The sequence below is a fragment of the Parasteatoda tepidariorum genome, chromosome 7 (genome assembly GCF_982258835.1).
Source record: "Parasteatoda tepidariorum strain Cologne lab strain chromosome 7, Ptep-v5.0, whole genome shotgun sequence".
Taxonomy (NCBI): Eukaryota; Metazoa; Arthropoda; class Arachnida; order Araneae; family Theridiidae; genus Parasteatoda; species Parasteatoda tepidariorum.
The window spans coordinates 45,388,222-45,408,631 of NC_141761.1; the positions used below are offsets into that span (position 1 = coordinate 45,388,222).

Sequence of the window (20,410 nt, forward strand, 5' to 3'; positions counted from 1 at the left end):
TCATCTGGCTGTTTTTAGGGTCCTGCGGTAAAAACTCTGCTTGTTTGGTTTTTATAAATAAATATAACCAGTTTATATTTATACTCGACAGTGTTTCTTGTTCTCAACGATACGGGGCAATAATTGCAGACGTTATTTCAACTTCCGGTAGAAGATTTGCTTGATTAGTCTTTTTTAAAAAATTTTTTTTTTTAATCTTTTTTTTTTTCGTTTACGTCATCTTTTGACTTATTTCTCAATATGATTATTTATTTTCGATGGTGAAAAATTCGTTTACAAATGGCGGCAGTTGTTCCGCTTCTGGATGCACTATGTGTTGAAGAGCTAATTTGTAATCTGAAATTCGTATGTAAAAATTTTTTAAAGATCCATCATGCCGATTTCAATGGAGTAATGCATTACAGAGGAAGGACTTGAAGAAATAGTAACGTTTTATAATTAATTTAAAGTCAGTTTATTTCTTATAATCTGTGAAAAATGCGATTAAAAAAAAATAGTGCGTGGAGTCCCTCTGCGCAGAAGAAGTTAAACGTCGCAACCTGCGACGTTAATTGTAGAAGAATCAGCAGTCATAGAAGGATCACTAGTTCTATTCAACGACTCTTTTTCCTGCTCCGCTCGCTTCCGTGCTCTGTAATAACGGTAATATTGTGCATTTTTCCCTCGTGGACCTCTTGAACCAGTGGAAGTGCTTGTGGTTGCCTCATTGTCTCGCCATGGAAAATGTATTTGTATTAATAATGTATGTGAATGCGTCATAATGTAATTTCAAAAGAGAAAACCTAACAATCAATTGATATTCACAAGAGACGTACCTTGACATAACCTTAAATCCGTCGCATTGTCCGTGGGATTGCTTTCACTCATTTTTTACAATTGTTATCCACTAAATTTGAAAATAAAAAATACTATCCTATTAAATTATACGCGTATCAAATCAAACTAAAAAAATATTTAAAGAAAAACAATACTTTTATGACTTTTATTATTTTTATGCTAGTGAGAACCGAAACAATATGTAAATGAATGAGGGAAAACTGGATCCTACCACGTGATTTCCCGGCCAATAAAAATGTAGCGTTAAACGTTTAACGCAATCTTGTTGGAAGTCGCATAAGAAGTATAACTTCAAAAACAGTAACGTTTTATAATTAATTTAAAGTCAGTTTATTTTTTATAATCTGTGAAAAATGCGATTGAAAAAAGCGTCAACTTATTAATTATTTTTAAAGAGTGGTTTTTAATCTGTGCGAAATTGATTTAACATATTACTTAAAGAAAATATAAACACACATTTTGCATTCCTTTGATCATTTACGCACAGTTAACAATTTAAGAGCATAATTTGATTTAGTTCAGCTTATTGAAAATTTTGTTAAGAATGAATTCGTTTATCAAAAATTATTAAAATTGGTTTAACGCATAAACCAATTTTCAGTGAACTTAACTAACATATCATTTTGTTATAAAATCAAGCAAATATAAAATAAATTATCTAACCAAAAATTACAAAATTAATTAGTATTCATATTTTAATTGATTATTTTTTGCAGACGATTATGTGGCTTTTTATAATTTTTTTAATCAGACGATTCTTTGTAACTTGGAAATTTGGAAAACTTTGAACAACTAAACTTCAGCTTTATTAAAAGAACGCTTTATAATTTTCTGCCACACTTAAAAATTTAAATTTTTTAAATTACATATTGAATAAGTGTTTTTACGTCTTAGAACGAGAGAAGAAATAAGCATATGGTATTGTATCAAGATTTTTATTTAAGTAAGGAAAATCATTGTATTAATTATTATTATTATATTATTATTTTTTTACAAAGAGATTTGACAAGAGTTTAAGAAAGAGATTTGATACTTGCTTTTAATAAAATTAACTGTAAATGTAGTTTTATTACCATGTTATTTGGAAGTAAATGTGGTACAATTGGAAGTTTTTTCTCATAATACCTTAGAGAATATCATATAAATCATTTATTTGATTAAATTTGCCTTTCAGTTTTGTAGTTTTACTAAATGTGTTGTACTAAGAACTATAATTTTTAAAGCCAAAATTTTCGGTAAACGGTTACATACGAAAAAAAAAGTTATTAAATAAATAGTTCAAATACCTAATAATTTAGTTTTATTACCAGAATTATAGTTTACTAGGAGGCTTCGCCCCCTGCTCGCTGGCGCTCACCAACCCCCGGAACTGCTTTCGCAGTTCATTTCGGATTGCTTCGCATTCCAATGCTCGCTCATTGGATACGTTTTTAACGTCTAGCTTTTGTATACTTTTTTGAATACTGAAGTTCCGAAAACTTTTCACTGTAGAAAATTCTAAACCTGTGCATTTCAATATTATCTGGGCATTTGGCGATACAGCACTTATAGAATTGAAAGATTTGTTACGTTAAGCACTCAGGTGTCATAATTTTGATCTAGTTGCGCTTCTATGTCATTTTGATTTATGTTGCTAAGTTAACTTTCAAAAAATTCTATGGCTGGCAACAGCATTTTTATTTTTTAAGTTGTTTATTTTTATTTTTTTTAGCGAAATGTTTTTTAACCTAACAGAATTCTTTGCCGACTGTTCTCTGTATATATTAAGAAAATAAAGTAAATATTAAGTGTTGTGAAAAGAATCTTATTTAGTTGTACAAAGTACTTCTTTAAGAATGAAAACTGTTGCCACCGGCGGAAAAGAAATACAGCCAAAATTTGGGAGCCACGTAAGAGAATTATATATAATAGATTTTAACCAGAATTCTGATTACCGTTACTACACATTTCTCCGTGCAATTAACAAATCAAAATTAAAAGCGGATTCAAAACATAAAATGTTTTCTTTTATAAATTTTTAATTTAATTATATTGTTTTATAAGTGTTTGGAGGAAAAAAAACTCATCTCTAGAAAAAGTAACATACTAAAGTACGTTAATTACCAGAGTTTAGTACCAGAGTTTTGTTAACGATATTTCTGGTAAAAAGAAAACAATTCTGGTAAATATAACCGAAATATACGGTATTTAAGCGATTCTTTTGGTAAATTTTCTTTTCATGTGGTAACGGTTTACTGGAAATCTGATTTTCAAAATTATAATTACCATAATAAATCTGATTCTCAAAATTATAATTATATTACCACACATTAGTAAAAATATACGAAACTGAAAAGTAAATTTGACCAAAAAAGGATTTTGATGTCACGATCTAAAGTATCATCATAAAATTATTAAATTTCACCTCATTTACCAAACATATTAATTATTCTAAGAGTAGCGAAAGTGTATTGTATTTAAAAATGTAATTATAAAATTATGATATGTGATTTTCATAGCTCGGAACTGCTTGCTAAAAATAACTAGTGTAAATATTTATTTTCACTCAACTTTTTATATTACCCGGCTTCCCATGTGAGGATATTTGATTTTTTTCTTTCAAAAATTCCGTTTTTCAATCAAAATTTTGATTAATTTTCTACTAGCCAGAGCCCTCAAATCTCTACCAAGTTCCTTCATCGTGTCCTGAAATTGTAAAAATTGAAGCTTAGTGCAGTAGGACAATAAATCTATCGGTATTTATCCGTTTCGAGAGCCATTAAATATCACCATACAATAATTGACCCCAGTTATTATTAATTAATTATCGTAATAGGAGCTACAAGTATTGTGATAATAGTTACCAAATGAACTAATATAGGTGTTTAATATAGATAGAGGTAAAAGAAGACTGATTAAGTACTATTAGTTTTCTGATTATATAAGCCAATGAATGTTTTTTGACCAATTCAAATAGAATTTATCGCTATGCAAAAGACAATGAGATATTTACCGTCAAACTAAATTTCAACCAATTAGTAGGAATGTTCCAAATTGAATAAGAGTTGTGTCCTGTTACAACTGTTTCCTGAATGGAGCAGATAAAATTTATCGCCAATCAAAATTTCTCCTATTAACTAACTAACACAAAACTAATAATATAAAAAGAAAAATTAATGTAACTATATTTTCTAAGTAGACCAAAAATGAGGAAATAATTATTTTTGTTAAACCTAAAACGAAAAGAGTGAGTAGCTTCAATTTCGAAATAAATTTTGATCGGTAAGAAAATTTACATCGCATCTTGCTAAAGCAATTTTCCCCATGTTTTTCGTTGCAGGTCTGGCTGAAAAAATCTCCTTTTTTTATTTCATTTAAAGAAATTGGTTTTTAAATTTTTATTTTATTTGTTATTTCAAATTTTTTAACAAAAAAAATTTTAACGAGAATGCATTTTCAATTCTTAAGTCTTTCAGAAATCTAGTTGGCAAACACAATTACAGGTATAAAGCTAGACAAAAAAAAAGTGGTCCAACTCGTTCCAGTATTCATTATTTATCATTTTACGGGAAACAAACCTGAAATTTAACTGAAATTACCTATATTATGAAACACTATCATCAGAAAAAAAGTGATTTATGGTTATTTATTTTACAATATATTTTTTTCCCTGAAGAATGCCTCTTTGTTTAATATTTATTCCCCATTCATTTTCCTTTCTGCAAGACAACAACAGTTTAAAAGAGCACACAGAACAAAACGACACAAACATTCGCATGACAATAATGGTCATATATGCTCTTTATTTTATTTCTTTTTTAAAGAAGCACGTGGAATGCTGGATGTCCAGGGTTGACTGTCCGTGGCCCCGAAATCAAAGCAACCGTTTCTTGATAGATGATTAAAGCTAGATCTATGTTAATGCGGAAAAAAAACCTATGTCCAGAGAGAAGAATGGGCAACCTGATGTAGCAGGATATTATCACTACCGGAAACCATTCTGTGATTAATCGTAAGATTTTCGAGGGTGTAATTTCCCCCATAAGGGATTTTTTTTCTATCAGTAAAATGATTAAAATTGTTGGAGAGAAAGAAAGTGATAGCATTGTACCATTATTGTATTAATATTAATATTGATAATATTCTATTGAAAAGTTAATATATTTTTTCTAATATGCATATTACTTTATTAAAAAAATTGTATTGAGAAAGGAGAGCATATTTTTAAGATTTGTTGTTTGTTTGTAACAATACTTTGTGAAAAAGGGAAGGGAAGATTTTTACTTTCGTGGCTTAAAATATTTATATAGAGTGTGTCAAAATATTTTAGATTATAATGATAGAAATTTTTTTTGAAACTCTTTAAGTTTATCGTTCACTGAAACGCTGCAAATAAGTAGTAGGGGAGAAGGGGCTAGGGTAGACATTTTTCATAAATTTGACAAAAAACCTTATTAAATATAATTTTCAGCAAGTATTTTTTGAAAAATAATGAAAACGTTTTACTGCATTTTAGTTTATATCTGCATTTAAAAATATGCACTTAAAAAGTTTATCGGCATTTAAAAGCTGTTCAGTTTTTCCGTAAAAAGGTTTTTTTTTTATTTTATTTTTTTTTATTTATTTATTTTTTTTTAAAGGCTGTTTTTGGTCGCACTAACCCCACTACATGGTGCTAGTGTGGACAAACTATGGGGATAGTACAGGCAATCTTGATAACTTGCAAAGTTGTCATTTATTACACCTCAGAAGAAAGGTATACCTAAAGCCAAAATGAAATTAGTTTCAATCTAAGTCTTATTGGAGAATAAATATTGACATATATTAATAAAAATTATAATTCATAATAGAATTTCACTATACAAAGAAAGACATCTTGAACGCAAAACAATATATTAGAAAACCATAGTTCAATATTTGTTAAGCCTTTTATGTAAAAAAAAAATGAAAAGTCAACTTTAAATGTGTATTGAAATGCTGAGATAATTTTGCTGAGAATCCTAATAAAATTAGGATAGAGCTTGCTGCTAAGTCGAATTGTTATAAACAATCTTATTACACCAGTAAAATAAGCTTTATATACAGTTCTATGTACAATGTACTAAAATCAAAAATAACGATCTGATCATAGCTAATGTTTTCCAAAATTTAATTTTAAAGCTTTTTTTTTGTTAAAATTGAACAAGGTTTTTTTTACAACTAATAAATAAGTCAAGTATAAAATCATAAATATTAATTTAATTGTATAATTTTATTATTTGACAAAGATGCAACAGGGAAAATTTTAGTGAGTTTAGCTTCTTACCAAATAAAGTTCGGCTTTATCCTACAAATTAAATCAGATAGAGTATACCAGTAGTAAAGCATCTTCCTTACAATTTTAGATAATTATAGAATCCGTGATTTTAACATGCTTTGTGCCTTTTTAAAGTATTTTTAAAAGCAGAAAATTTTTATATAACCTTATACCTTAACCTTAAAAATGTATGCACCTATAACCTTAAAAATGTATCAATAAACCAAAAATTGCCACCTAAACACATTTTAAAACATGTTTAGGACGATGAACTAAATAAGTTCTAGCTTAGTATTACTACAAAACATATGTTTAACTAAACGGGTATTAAAAAAAAGCAATTTTAAAATAATCTTTCACCTAAAAAGTTTTAATGACTTAAAAGAAAAATATTACGGATGTCTTATAATTATTGAAACTAGTTATACATAAAAATGAAGCACTCAAACCTAACTAATTGTTATGCGGAAGATATCATTCGACTTAACTTTCTTGGTTACACCCATACCTTAAATAGACAATATATGTAGAATACGCCAAAATATTCCCTTTTACTTTCTATGTAGCTTAAAAAAGCAGACACTTTCTCTAAATGTTTCTAATCCATAGACAAAGAATAGATCAATCTTTCATAAAGTGCAGCTTCTTCAAAAGCAGGGGGTGGGACGGCAGAAAGTGAAAATAAAATAAAAGGCGATGTTTTATTTTATTTATTTTTTATTCGTACATGCCCTCATTCTTAAGTATGAAGAACGTCGGTACAGGAAGAAACACAAACATTTTTCTAAGGTGTAAAGATGTCGAATAAGTGAAAACGCGTTCTTTTGGACAATACAATTTTTTTCATCTTCTGGAGCCATTCAGATATTGCCAAATATGTGGGTCAGATGTGGTTTTGTGACTGGATTTTTTTTTCTGATAGCTTTTTTTCAACATATTTTTTTGTCCGTGTGAAGTATGCAACTGAAATATTTTTTTCTTCTTGTATAACTATTAAAGCAACACTTCCTTAGAATGAGAAATATGTTAGTTAGATTAGCATCAATTTTATGACTTTGAAGCTATAAATTAGATCTGTTTAAAGTGTTATTTCTTTCATAAATATTAAAATTATTCTAGCTATTAGATCAATAACCTTAGAATAGCTTTATAAAGAAAGCATGGGACTTCATTAAAAAGTATAACACAAATGCATGTGCATGCATAAACATGAATTAAAAATTAGAATATTTAGTATTGTGTAAAATATATTAAAACTGACAAGACATTTGAGTTAAATTAAAATGGACTTTGTAAACTAGAAAGATAAATAAATATGTTATTTAAAACATGCATGAAAGATTGAACAGCTCTCCTTCGAATAAAAATATCACTTTTATCAGAAGTAATAGTTGCTTTACTAGTTTTTAAATTTTAACTTAAAATTATTTCTTTAAATTTTTTTTATTTCTTATGTCATTTAGTTTAAAAGCGTTCAAACATTTCGAGTTATGAATTTGTTTTTCAATTTCTATTTACTTCGTTCGGAAAAAAATATCTTATTATTAATGTAATTAGAACAGAACTGTGATTTTGAATTCCAGAATCTCCTGTAAACCATTACCACAAGAACAGAAAAAATCACCAAATGAATAGTTTAAATAAAATTTATTCTGGTTTTGTTTACCTTTTTTTTTCTACGTAATCGCAGGGATTTGGTAACATAGATTTGCATGGAATACAAATTTGGAAAATAAAATTCATATCTAATCATTTTACTTGGTTATTATTGCATCTTCCAAAATATTCAAAAACTTGTTTCTCAAATTTTCATCACAATTTTGTTAACGGACGAAAATAAATTAATAAATATTATTGCCCGAAAAATAATTTCGACAATTTAGATCTTAACATTTCTCTGCGCTAAGTACTCATTTTGTAATAATGATTTCATTGCATGTGTTGGCTGGACACAATAAAAGGTTTACATGAACACCATTTTTAATTTTATACACCTTTAATTTTGAAAAATAACCACAATCGAAACTTTAATAATAGCTATGAATTACGTTAAGAAAAGGAAATAAATAAACATTATAGAAAAATACCTTTAAATGAAGATTATTAAAAAATGTTAAATAGTGTCTTAATATTTGCTAATTTAATGCCCACAGCAGCTAAGGATATCTGGATCTTTTTATGTTATTAATGGGCATATCATGTCGTGTTTTCTTCGAAAAAGATAGCGCTGGCAACAATTAGAAATGGGAAAACAGTAGATTTATGCAGGTATATGGAGATATATTTTATAAGCAAAATTATTCTTTCATGACCATAGTTGAATGTGCTTATTTTTTATAAATTTGTAATAAGCAATTGCATATAAACTAAATTACATATAAACTAAAAGAAGAAAAAAAACAAAAATAATAAGAAAGATTAAAATAAGTTGAAAAAACGTACGTAATACTTGTGAGATAGGTAATTCAATTTTCTTCCTTTCCTCTAAGGAAACTGATTAGATTTTTGCTGTGAAAGATAACAAATTAAATTCAAATTAAATGTCAAGTTAGATACACAGAAACTGCTCGGAGCCTGAAAGACTCCTTTGTCAATAGAAACGGTTTTTGAAAAATCATTTTATACAATTTTTCAACTCATTATAAATGTCTCTACATAACATAAATACAGCTTCATTTTTATTAATAATTCATCGACTTTCTTTCAAAAGGATGCGCTCATAGACTTGGAATAAAGGCAATGTTATGAAATCTTTAAATTCAAGCAAAAGGTTCATACCGGTTTAAATGTCTTGACCTCTGAATCTTGTTTTCTCTAAATTGTGCCTTAGATATGTATTTAATTAAAATTTCAAAGTGTACGAACTAACCAGTACAAAAGGATTTTGACTCATCCTTAGATCTAAAATTTATCTCATAACCTGCACAATTGAAAATAAAAATCTTAAGAAACCATAAATGATTTTACTTAAACTTAATATTTAAATGCTTTTTTTACATTAATAATGTTTCTATACTTTTCTAATTCGTATTTTACACTGATAGTTTCATATTTTTAATTTTAAACATATTCTACAGAAACATAATCGACATTTTATAATTGTTTGATGAATAATAGAATTTATGGCACTTTAACTTTAAAATACATAAAATTTCATATTAAATTTAATGTTGCTTATAGATATAAAACCTATAAATCCGAGCCAAGTATTTTAATCCAATTATAAAAGAATTGTAAATTTCCGTGCTCTGCTAACCTAATATTTTATATTACATTTCGAAGCTTAAATACTCCTGATTTCACAAGACAAATAAGCTCAAATAATACAATCGAATCTTACATTTGTCCAAATTACATTTAACAAGAGAATCGGAAAGAAAAATGGAGCATTCTGTTCTAATCTGAGACATTTTGCGTAACAATTGCTGGACTTCATTGCATCCCTTTCGAAATCACTCTTAGTTTCTTGGATCTTCCCACTTTTGTTTTGAATGTAGAGCGTCTGTACGCTTTTTTTTTTAACAGAACTTTATTTATGTAGTTATCAAATGCAAACTAGTTGTTACAAAAATCCTGATCAGTTTAAATAGTGCATGCTTTTTCTAAATAAATAAGCTATTAAAAATTATGTTTTTTTTTAAAAATAAATGTGCTTTGATGAAACTTTTAATAATACGTCAAGCAAAGATTAACTGAGTAGGAACGGAAAAATCTTATTAAAATTATAATTTATAATCTATGCTAATAGTAAAGTTTATTCAAGTGAAAATATAAATTAAAACTGATTTAAAACCATTAAGCTAGTAAGAAACTTGAAACTAGTAAGATAAATGTTTAAAATAAAAATAATAACTAAACATATAGCAACGAATTTTTCTTTTTAATTTTCTTTGATAAAAATCATTCAATTTAAGTATCAATTAGTGAACTGAATATTGATAGTTAAAATACTTAAATAATTATATTTTATGCTAGCTTTCTTTTGAAATGTTTATCATAAGTTGAAATTAGCACATAAATTTCCTTTTCTTATCATTTGTTGCCCTTTCTTATGATTTTACATTATTAGATTAAGCAAAATAAAGTTTTTTAAGGTTAAACTCATCGAAAAATATCGAAGGATGAACTCTAATTGCATAATATTATTCAAAAACGAAAACAATGCTATTGATTATTGCATCAAAAGCATGATTCTCCAATTGGGTATACTATAGCCTACGTCACAGATCGTGTTATTCCTACTAAATTTAACTAGTAAACAGCATTTTCTGCGAACCTGATTTCTAGCAACAAGTAAAAGCATCAAACGAAGTGTCTTGTTTATAAGTCGCTACTCGCCAGGTTGAAATTGTATTAGTCTAGTTCCTTTGGAAATAATTTATATTGCTGTTTTACCGAAGTTTATGAATTTAGTAAACATATTTAAAACTCAGTTTATTAATTAAACTAAAAGGTAAATGTTATTCCTAGTAAGTGGAAGTAGTTGTGCTTTTTTCATATTATACCCAATTCTACCTCAATCAAGTAATTTTAACGAAGGATTGCCATTTAAGCATTTTTTAAATTTTAATTACTATTTGTTAAACATTATTTGGATTTATAAAGCACGTTTCCAACACATGATTCCGTTAACTTGGTAGCTCGGTAATGTGTCCTCCACGTATTAATCCGATTTGATTTAACTTTTGCCAACCTGACATAATAGATCAAGGATAAATATTTATTAAAGAACTTGCAATAAACTTCCTGTGAAATTTGTCCTCGATAAAACAGAACTGTAAGTCTACAAACATTATGATGTTATTTAAATAGTTGAAAAAAGAAAGCATCTGTGCATGGAGAAAAAAATTCTATCAAAGCTACAGTACTTGCATGGTAAATACATTTGCAGTAAAATAAATCATAATTCATTCTGGTAATTAAACAAAAGTAAACGATATTTAAACCATTAATTTGGTGAATTTACTTTTCGCTTTTGTGACGATTTACTGGAAATTCTGTGTTTCAAAATTATAGATCTTATTACAATTTAATTAATAACAAATAAGAAAATTGAAAAGTAAATTTAACCGAATCAATGGTTTTAGTGTCATGCACTAAAGTATTACGATAAAATTACCAAAATTTTCTTCAGAACTGTCACTTATTTTATCATTTATTTGGTAGTTTCTAATTTCTGATGTCTATGTTTCTTACCAAACATAATGGTAATAATCTGTTTTCAATTCTCTGGTTTATTTAAAAAGGCGGTTTGCTTAACTGGTTGGTAGGAGTTAAGTGGCTGCTTGTTATTTCTTATTCTAATATAATTTCTGATTGTAATAAGAAGTAAAGGGACATGAATAATAAGGGTAGACTATATTTGAGGGTGCCCCTTGATTCTCGCCAAGTTGTGACCGCGGTTGATCGCCAAGTTGTGACCGCGGTTGATCGCCAAGCTGGGCGATGTTGAAACCCAATCGTGATTCTGATTGGTTTAGATTTTAGCGTTATTTATAAATGTTCAACGGTATATGTAATTTCAGAGGTCCGTTAGTTCTACGTTGGATATCGGCTGGCAAAGTTACTTTTGCTTCTAGTCAATAAGATCGAAGGTATGTGGGCAGTCATAAAAAAGGACTATAGAAAAAAATGTCACCGCCAGTTCGGGACTACAGACGCCTTTTTCGATTCGTATTTCACCGAATTTATCAGGCGATGGAGGTACACAGATTCTATTCATGATAAATTTAGACAGCATATAACTGCTATAAGAGAATTCTGTACACCTAAATCTGAGGATATTCAAGCTTAATGAAGAAGTCAGTTGTTTTTTTCCTTTTCTTTCTGTGCTTACTCCATTAATTTCTGTTTCGATTCAAAATGCATTTTATTGAGTTTATTAATTTTGCTTATATTGGATTCATTGCAATTTTATAAAGTTTCGGCTGATGTTTTGTTGAAATTTTCCAATGTTTTATTGAAATATCATTATGTTTTGGCGGTCATTCCTGTTGCCACGGTGTTCCGCGCAAGCAGGAATGGCGCCAAACATAAGTCGCTAATTTCGCCAAGGGGCACCCTCAAGTATATTTTTACGAAATAATAACTTCAAACATTTCAACATTCAAACATTTGTGGGGTTTCGTAAATAAATAGAATTTCTTAAAATATTTTTTTCAGTTTATAAGCAGATAACACAATTTTGAGAAAGATAGAGAGAATATACATCCAGTGTTATAGTAGGATTTGAACCCATTACAATTGCATTTCAGAGCGATTGGCAGGACAACCATATTGCACGACAAGGTGCAAGTAAATCAACAATACATTTTGGGAGAATCTATTTGCCAAGGGACATTGTTCTTCTGCAAAATGCTCTGAATCATGGAGGTAGAGGGTTCAACGTCTCTAAGCTACTTTTCTCATTCTGATATTAGTTCTGCAATATGATAAGATGCAAGCAGTTCCTTGCAATAAGCGCACGTGCCTGTATCTAAACAATGTTTATTTATTTAGTGTTGCACACCCATTGTTACGCTTTGATTTGAACCCAATACCTCAATTTTAAATATTGTTTGGCCAAAAGATGAGAATGTTGTAAAAATAATTAAAAAGCATTACTATTCCAAATACTTGATGAACAGATTGCTCAAATTAAGGAAAAAAATATAAAGAGGCATCTATTGCAACGAGGAGGTAGCTGGTTTGAATTACAGAATATATATTTGTGAAGCTTTCTCTATTTAGTGCTATCTGTATTTCGACATGACAAGGACATATGAGACAAGCTTTGTAATGAACACACAAGCCTGCTTATTTATAAGCAACCATAAGTAGATAAATGTACCTAGGGTTGTGGTGGGACTTGAACCAGCTACTTCTGCGCTTTCATTTAAGGATGTTGGGATAACCCTGATGCGTTACAGTTAAGCTACTGATTTAGATTAGCTTTGTCCAGTCATTTCTACATCTACAAATGTGCAATTTTTTATAGTTTTAAGAGTTGGCAGATGTTAAATTATAGTTTATATATCTAGAGATAAAAACAATTAACCGTCGAGAAACAAAGTTAACTAATGTTTAATAAATAAAATAGAGATTATCAAACTGAAAACTTTATAGTGCCATCTCAAACTATACCAATACTATTAGAATTATCGACTTTTGGTTAAAATTTCCAGATTTTACCACATTTACTATAAAAAAAAAGCATAATGGATATAAAAACAGTATTTTATTCTAAATTTTACCAAAAAATGATTACCAAAGCTCTTCGATAAAAATTATCGGTTTTTTTGGCGTTACCATGGAGCCAGAAACCCTGTTAATTTTATCATATTCTGGTAGTTTTAACCATACATTTTTATCCGTGCAGACAAAACTGTGACAAATAAACAATTCGCTTCTTCCACACTCTTCCCAAACGGTAAAGTTTAAATTCTTGAACATTTTATTAGGATGCTTGGGACTAAAACTGACTCTTGTATCTGCGGTCCGAACCTCAAGATCCTTTCGCGAACGGTTATGGAATTAAAAGAGAGATACAAAACGTGAAAATATTTTTGTTTTTATTATACAAGATATTTATTTACTTTTTAAGTTTTTAATTTGAAATAATTGGTTTCAATTATACAAAAAATATTTTCTTATAGTTTATGCCTCAATTTCTTTTGTTAATTCATTTTAAATAAGTTTTCATATTTCAAATTTATAACGCCAATACCCCATTGTGCAGCTCTAGTGTGACATAAATATAAGTACCGTACCTTATCAAATTTATGAAGGATAAACCGATATAGTTAATTTTTGAAAAATAATGTCTTCGAGTTAACGACCGAACATTCATTCGCACCTAGTGAAAAAAACGACATCTGCAAGTACTTATTATATTCAAATTCATTGTTGAAAAAATATTTCTGTCACAGTTTTCTGATTCAGTAATTACATTAATTTAATTGAACAGGAGCCGAACAACTCAACTCCTCTAATATGATTGTTAATAAGAAAAAAGGATTGGTTGAAATGGTTATGAAGATTCATCTTCCAGGAGTGGTAGAAATGCACACATTTTTTTGCCAGGGTCAATCACTCATAAAGAACTAGAAATACGAGTGATTGTCTATTCACGAATTCTCTTCATGATTTGAATGTGTCTATTTTTTTTTAATTCAAAGTTCATTTCGAGAAAAGAAAGTAATTATGTATGGCGCTAAATATTTTCAAAATCAAAATTTTCAATTTTTTTTGCTATTTTCCAACTGCATTAGCCTTGAAGTTTCGTAATATAAAATGATGAGATAGATATTTTTCTGTGTGATGGAACAAGTAAATCTTGCTGTAACATTTATTCTTGTTGATGGAACAAGTAAATCTTGCTGTAACATTTATTCTTGTTGATGGGACAAGTAAATCTTGCTGTAACATTTTTTCTTAATAAGATTATTAAGTATTTATGTTTTTCTGCGTGAAAATTTCGTAACAAAATTTTTGAGAATAAACAATTTTCATTTACAGAAATTCTAAATTTTCGATGAAAAACATTGTAAATGGGTTTTTCCCACTTACTATGAAAAGCATAGTAAATGGAAAAATTCTAATTGTAAGTAATACTTATCAAATCAAAACTACTTCAGTTAATTTTTTTCAAATATTCTAGCAATTATTTTTTGCATAGTTTGCCATCAGTTTTTAAATGAAATAACATAAATTATTTGTTTAATTTTGTAGTCATTTGTTTTTTATTTTCATTAATTGTTAGAACAATACCACCTAACTTAGCTCAGTCATCTGACTTAATAATTTGAGCTCTAAATATAAATTTTTGAGTTCATATTTTGAAGGTTAAAAATCCAAATTCGTCAAAAAAAAATATTTAGAGAAAATACATTTTTGTGTAGGATTTTCTAGTATCATTAATCAGCATCAAGACGGTTTTTGATCAGCATCAAGACGGCCAATAATCATGTAAAAAATTATCTGGAGTGATATTTTTTCAGGTTCATAAACTTGTATATTGAAGAGAAAATCTCACTTTTACAAGCTCAATTAAACGGGGGTGGTTTCATTCTTCTTTTTTTCTATTAATATTTTGTAACTAAGATGATTGTTGGATTTACAAGAAAGAACGAAGCGCGAAAAAAAAAAACGCAGCAAACTTGTGTATTAAAGGTGATCAGTGAAAAGACGCAATAATGAGTAGAAGAATTAGCAAGTGGACGAATTATTGAATATATAAGTTGATGAAAATTTGAAACGATGAAAAAGATTTTTTGAAAAAGCACGTAAACCTGCTATTTGATTTTTTTTCTGAGACAAACAAAATTAAATATGACTTTTTATTACAGAGTTCATCTTTACGTCCATGAAAAATAAAAATAAAAACTAAAATAAGTAAAAGCAGTTACAGAAATTATCGCTTTGAAGAAAGATCAAAGAAATAATTTTAAATCACTCGTCTGTTATAATCTAAAATAATAAAATGAAGAGTTTATGTGTCTCTCTTGGAACTGTAGAATCGTTTGTGCTATTATATTGAAATTTGGACAGCGGCTGCAATTAGAAATTTTAGCACCCATTCCTAAAAACTGTTTAATAACTTCAATTATGCTACTCGGGAGAAGCAAATAGAATTTTCTGATGGATTTAGCTTTAATTTGTATTTATTTATTTTTTATTCTCTGTGTCGGATATGATCAACGTGAACCTCGTAGAATAGGTGAATAATTTCCTCCCAATTAGTATTTCTAAATTTATCTGAAACCAAGCTCTTATTTTATTTATAAATATGCTTTTAATATCGTGTTCCTATAAAGCTAAATAATTTAAAATCATTGGTAATTGAAATAAAATTAAATAAATAAGTAATGTACAGAATAGCAAAATTAATGGAGGAATAGTACCAATTCATTTAATAGAGTCGTAATTTTATTGACTCCGTACTATTAAACGTATTATTATTGGCACCAATAATTCTTCATTAAATTTAGTCTTAGGTACTTATTGAAATAAAAACAGGTTGTGGCTAAATAGATTAAAAAGCAAAATTAATGAAGAAATGGTACTTATTCGCTTAAGAAAAATGTAAAATATTGCCGGTAATGTAAAATGTAAAATATATTATTGGCGATATGAACGCTTTATTAATTTTGCTAACAGGGGCTATAGGTAATATGTTTCATTAGGTACTAAAGTTCAATAGGTAGATTAAAACAGCATCAACATCGATTTAAGTACTTTTCAAGTACAATGCCACAAAAATAGTAATTTGGCAAAAATAACTTAGTTCTATTTGTGCTATATATTAAACGAACAGTACGTTGGCATAAACGGGTCTGTTACCACTCATTAAGTCATGAAATAATATTTTGGCATGATTTAGTTCTGGGGTGTTGTTATATATATGAAATAAGCATCTACGCATAGTTGAACTAATAATTACTCATTCATTCTTACAAATTTAGCACCACAAATATAGCATTTTGCACAAAATATTTAGTTTATTCTAATTAATTCTTATTTATCCAGAGTCATAAGATAGCAATGCTAGGTGAGATTTGTAAATGAAATCTGATGCCATGAAAATTGTGTTTTGGTATAACTTGTACGATTAGAAAAAAAATAGTGCGTGGAGTCCCTCCGCGCGGAAGAAGTTAAACTTCGCAACCTGCGACGTTAAATGTAGAAGAATCAGCAGTCGTAGAAGGATCACTAGTTCTATTCAACGACTCTTTTGCCTGCTCCGCTCGCTTCCGTGCTCTGTAATAATGGTAATATTGTGCATTTTTATTTCGTGGACCTCTTGAACAAGTGGAAGTGCTTGTGGTTGACTCATCGTCTCGCCCTGGAAAATGTATTTGTATTAATAATGTATGTGAATGCGTCATAATGTAATTTCAACAGAGAAAACCTAACAATCAATTAATATTCACAAGAGACGTACCTTGACATAATCTTAAATCCGTCGCATTGTCAGTGGGATTGTTTTCACTCATTTTTTACAATTGTTATCCACTAAATTTGAAAATAAAAAATACTATCCTATTAAATTATATGTGTATCAAATCAAACTAAAAAAATATTTAAAGAAAAACAATACTTTCATGACTTTTATTATTTTTATGCTAGTGAGAACCGAAACAATATGGAAATGAATGAGGGAAAACTGGATCCTACCACGTGATTTCCCGGCCAATAAATATGTAGCGTTAAACGTTTAACGCAACCTTGTTGGAAGTCACATAAGAAGTATAACTTCAAAAACATTAATATTATTCAAAAAATGCAGTAATTAACAGAATGAATATAATTTTTTGGCATAAATAAATTATTTTGCAATCCAACTATATTCTTAAAAATGAAATAAATTCATTTCATTTCACTATTCGTGTCCAAGAAATCTGTTCTACTTTAATTACAAGTTGTATTGATGCTGGTTATAATGCAATATTTTAATACCGTATTCAATGTGTTAATTGCGGCTAACTATTAACAAGCTTAAATAAAAATCTTTTAACTATAATAAGCTTAATATTAAAAAGTACAGTGCATATTTAGATGCAGCTCAGGGAGTATAAATAGCGTGAAATTAGATTTAATTTTTACAATGATTTTGTCTTAAAAATTAATCAATAGTATAATACTTACACAGAGGTTCGCATGTGAATTAATTGCTGATGTAAAAATTATGCATTTTTAATGTGTCAGACATATCTTCAAAACATAGTCATGCTATGAAGACATGACATTAGTTTTGTTATACATGTTACTATGTGATTTTAAATAGAAGATTGTGAAAGTAAGGTATGCTTTGCATAAATAAATAGCGATTATTACTTTTAGATTTGCTAGGAGTCTGTTTTTGAAAGAAGTGAAAATGGCAACAGATTTTAGCATTATTGAAAATGACCTCAAGAACTTTTGTACAAAATTAAAAAGAGATCTTCACATGAGAGAAGTTCGAAAGTTGGCGAGGAAGCATCATGGAGTGTCAAAGAAGGCTATTCAAAAGTAAAGTTTTTTTTTTTAAATCGCCTAAATTCCATAGTTTCATTTTAATTACCGATAAAGACTGCTAACTTATTTATTTCATTCCAGCAATATTTCTGGATAAACGAGAAATTCGTGTGTACAAAATTAATTTAACCTCGGTAATATCATTTTAAATGACAGATTTTGTCAAAATTATCAAAATATCAAAATTATCAATTATCAGAAAAATTATATTTTTCAATGTTTTGCTTTCCGAACTGATGGGAATTTCGTCATGAAATTTGGTGACAAAGTTATGAACTATATTTATACTTTTTTGAAAGAAAATTTGAATTTCTTTTCAAAACTTTGGTTAATTTACATCCATGTAAATACGAAAAACTTAAAAAAATAAAAAAATTCGTAAATCTGCTGCTTTTCCATGATTTAAGGCATAACTCAGCATTTTTTTGTGAAATCTCGATTACAGCACAGATAAGGGTAAAAATAATCTGTATTGAAAAAGAAATTGTATTTTGTTTATAAGAATCGAATGTATACAGCGTCAGATGTAATGTTTCAAAATAATTGTACTTGTAACAACGGATTCAATTATACGTATGTTTTACAAGACCTTTATTTAAAAAAAAAACATTTTCATCGGACACAAGCATTCACTGAAATGAAATAAGAATCAATATTTGGATCTGAAATTAAAGGTGAAGTACAAATATAAATACTTTATTTTAATCACTAATGTGCTACCATTTTATATTTAAAAATACGTTAATGCAATGAAACTTCCACGACGCACTGTGTACTAGCACCACCGTGAAAAACACAGCGTAATTTCAATTCCCTTCGAAATAGAAGATGGATGTCCTATTGAAATTGTAAGTCTACCAGCAGATTCCACGTATTTTGCAAGGCACAGATGATACCAAATTATGATTTTGGTACCATGAGAGGCAACAGTTTTATATGAGTTAAAAAAAATTGTGGATTGAAAAGTAATTGACATGATCGTTTTTATTTAATATATATTATAGCAAGCAGATCATCCAACTGAAAAGGCAATTTATGGAGCTGGAGCCAACAGTATCAAGATTATACAGCACTCAGCACCATTTGCGAGATAATCAGATCAAAGGATATCTTATTTATTTGCTGCAAATGGAAGAATACTTTGATCGCGAAGTGAAAACAAAAATGGGAATCATACAAAAGAGAAATCAACAAGTACGCATTTTAAATTACTAAAACTGTAAAATTTAATTTAGAACAATTTATAATACGCTTACCATTTTTTTAAACCAATTTTCGGCAAGGTCTCGTACAAAATTGAAATCCGAAAAATCAATTGTTCACATTCATTATTTTCTTAAATCACATTATCCATTTTCATATTCTATTTACAGTAATAGTGATAATTCAAGTATAGGTCTAATTTAAATAAAGTCTTGCCACATATTTCTTAACACTTAGCAGTCTATTTGTAGTGATTATGATAAATCTTAAATTGGTCCAATATAAATAAAATCTTAGCATTAAGATTCACTTAACTGTAATAAATTGCATCTAACTAAATATAAAAATCTACTGATGATGTCCCTATTTTCCATTGTTGTCTGTTGCATTTTTAGTGGTCAGAAAATCACGGGGATTCAGTTTTCCTACTTAAATTTTGTTTTATTTTATAACCGTCGTTGAACAGCCTACCCAAATTTAGGTTTACGACTACCGATGTTCAACTCCTTAGCCTTGTAATTCTGAACCCGATCCACAAGACAAGGGAACTCATGAATCAAGTATTAGGCTAACTTTTGCCTTCGTAAAGGCTTTTTCGATGGAACTAACCCTCATTTACGTTATATGGAGAGGAAAACCATGAAAACCTCCCACGGTTAGCTTGACGGCAAGATTACTTTAACCCATCATCTGTCTACCACTGAGGATATTTCACATCAGTACTGTGGTCGGAATTCGCATCGACCAGCCATCGCTGCGATTCGAACCCGGTTCACCTCATTGAAAGGGAAACACTCTATCACCTGAGCCACCACGAACTCTCCGAATTTGTTATAACAATGCAAATTTAATTTCAAATGTTATTTTAAAAGATAATAATTAAGCCAAATTATTTTTGTTCACTAATATAATATATCAGTTATCTATTAATCAAGATCTATGAAGTTATCAAGATCTATTAATATATTATTTTAATAGAAGCATACCAGATTTTTCATACTATTTACAAATGAAATTAGACTCAAAATGAACATTTAATTTAAGAAACGAATTTTTGACGCGTGAAGCAAACAGAATTCTTTACTGTGCATATATTTTAAG

At 28.6% G+C, this 20,410-nt stretch overlaps 1 protein-coding gene across 1 annotated transcript in view; it reads left to right on the forward strand.

Annotated features, from left to right (window-relative positions):
• The first annotated feature begins 1,650 nt into the window (after window positions 1–1,650).
• LOC107454595 (uncharacterized) overlaps window positions 1,651–20,410 on the forward strand; it is an 84,082-nt gene continuing 65,322 nt past the window's right edge. The window contains exons 1-3 of the mRNA XM_087168769.1: window positions 1,651–1,780; window positions 17,933–18,100; window positions 19,111–19,300. Coding sequence (XP_087024895.1) covers window positions 17,967–18,100; window positions 19,111–19,300 — 324 coding nt within the window. The 5' untranslated portion in view covers window positions 1,651–1,780; window positions 17,933–17,966. The remainder of the gene's footprint in view (window positions 1,781–17,932; window positions 18,101–19,110; window positions 19,301–20,410) is intronic.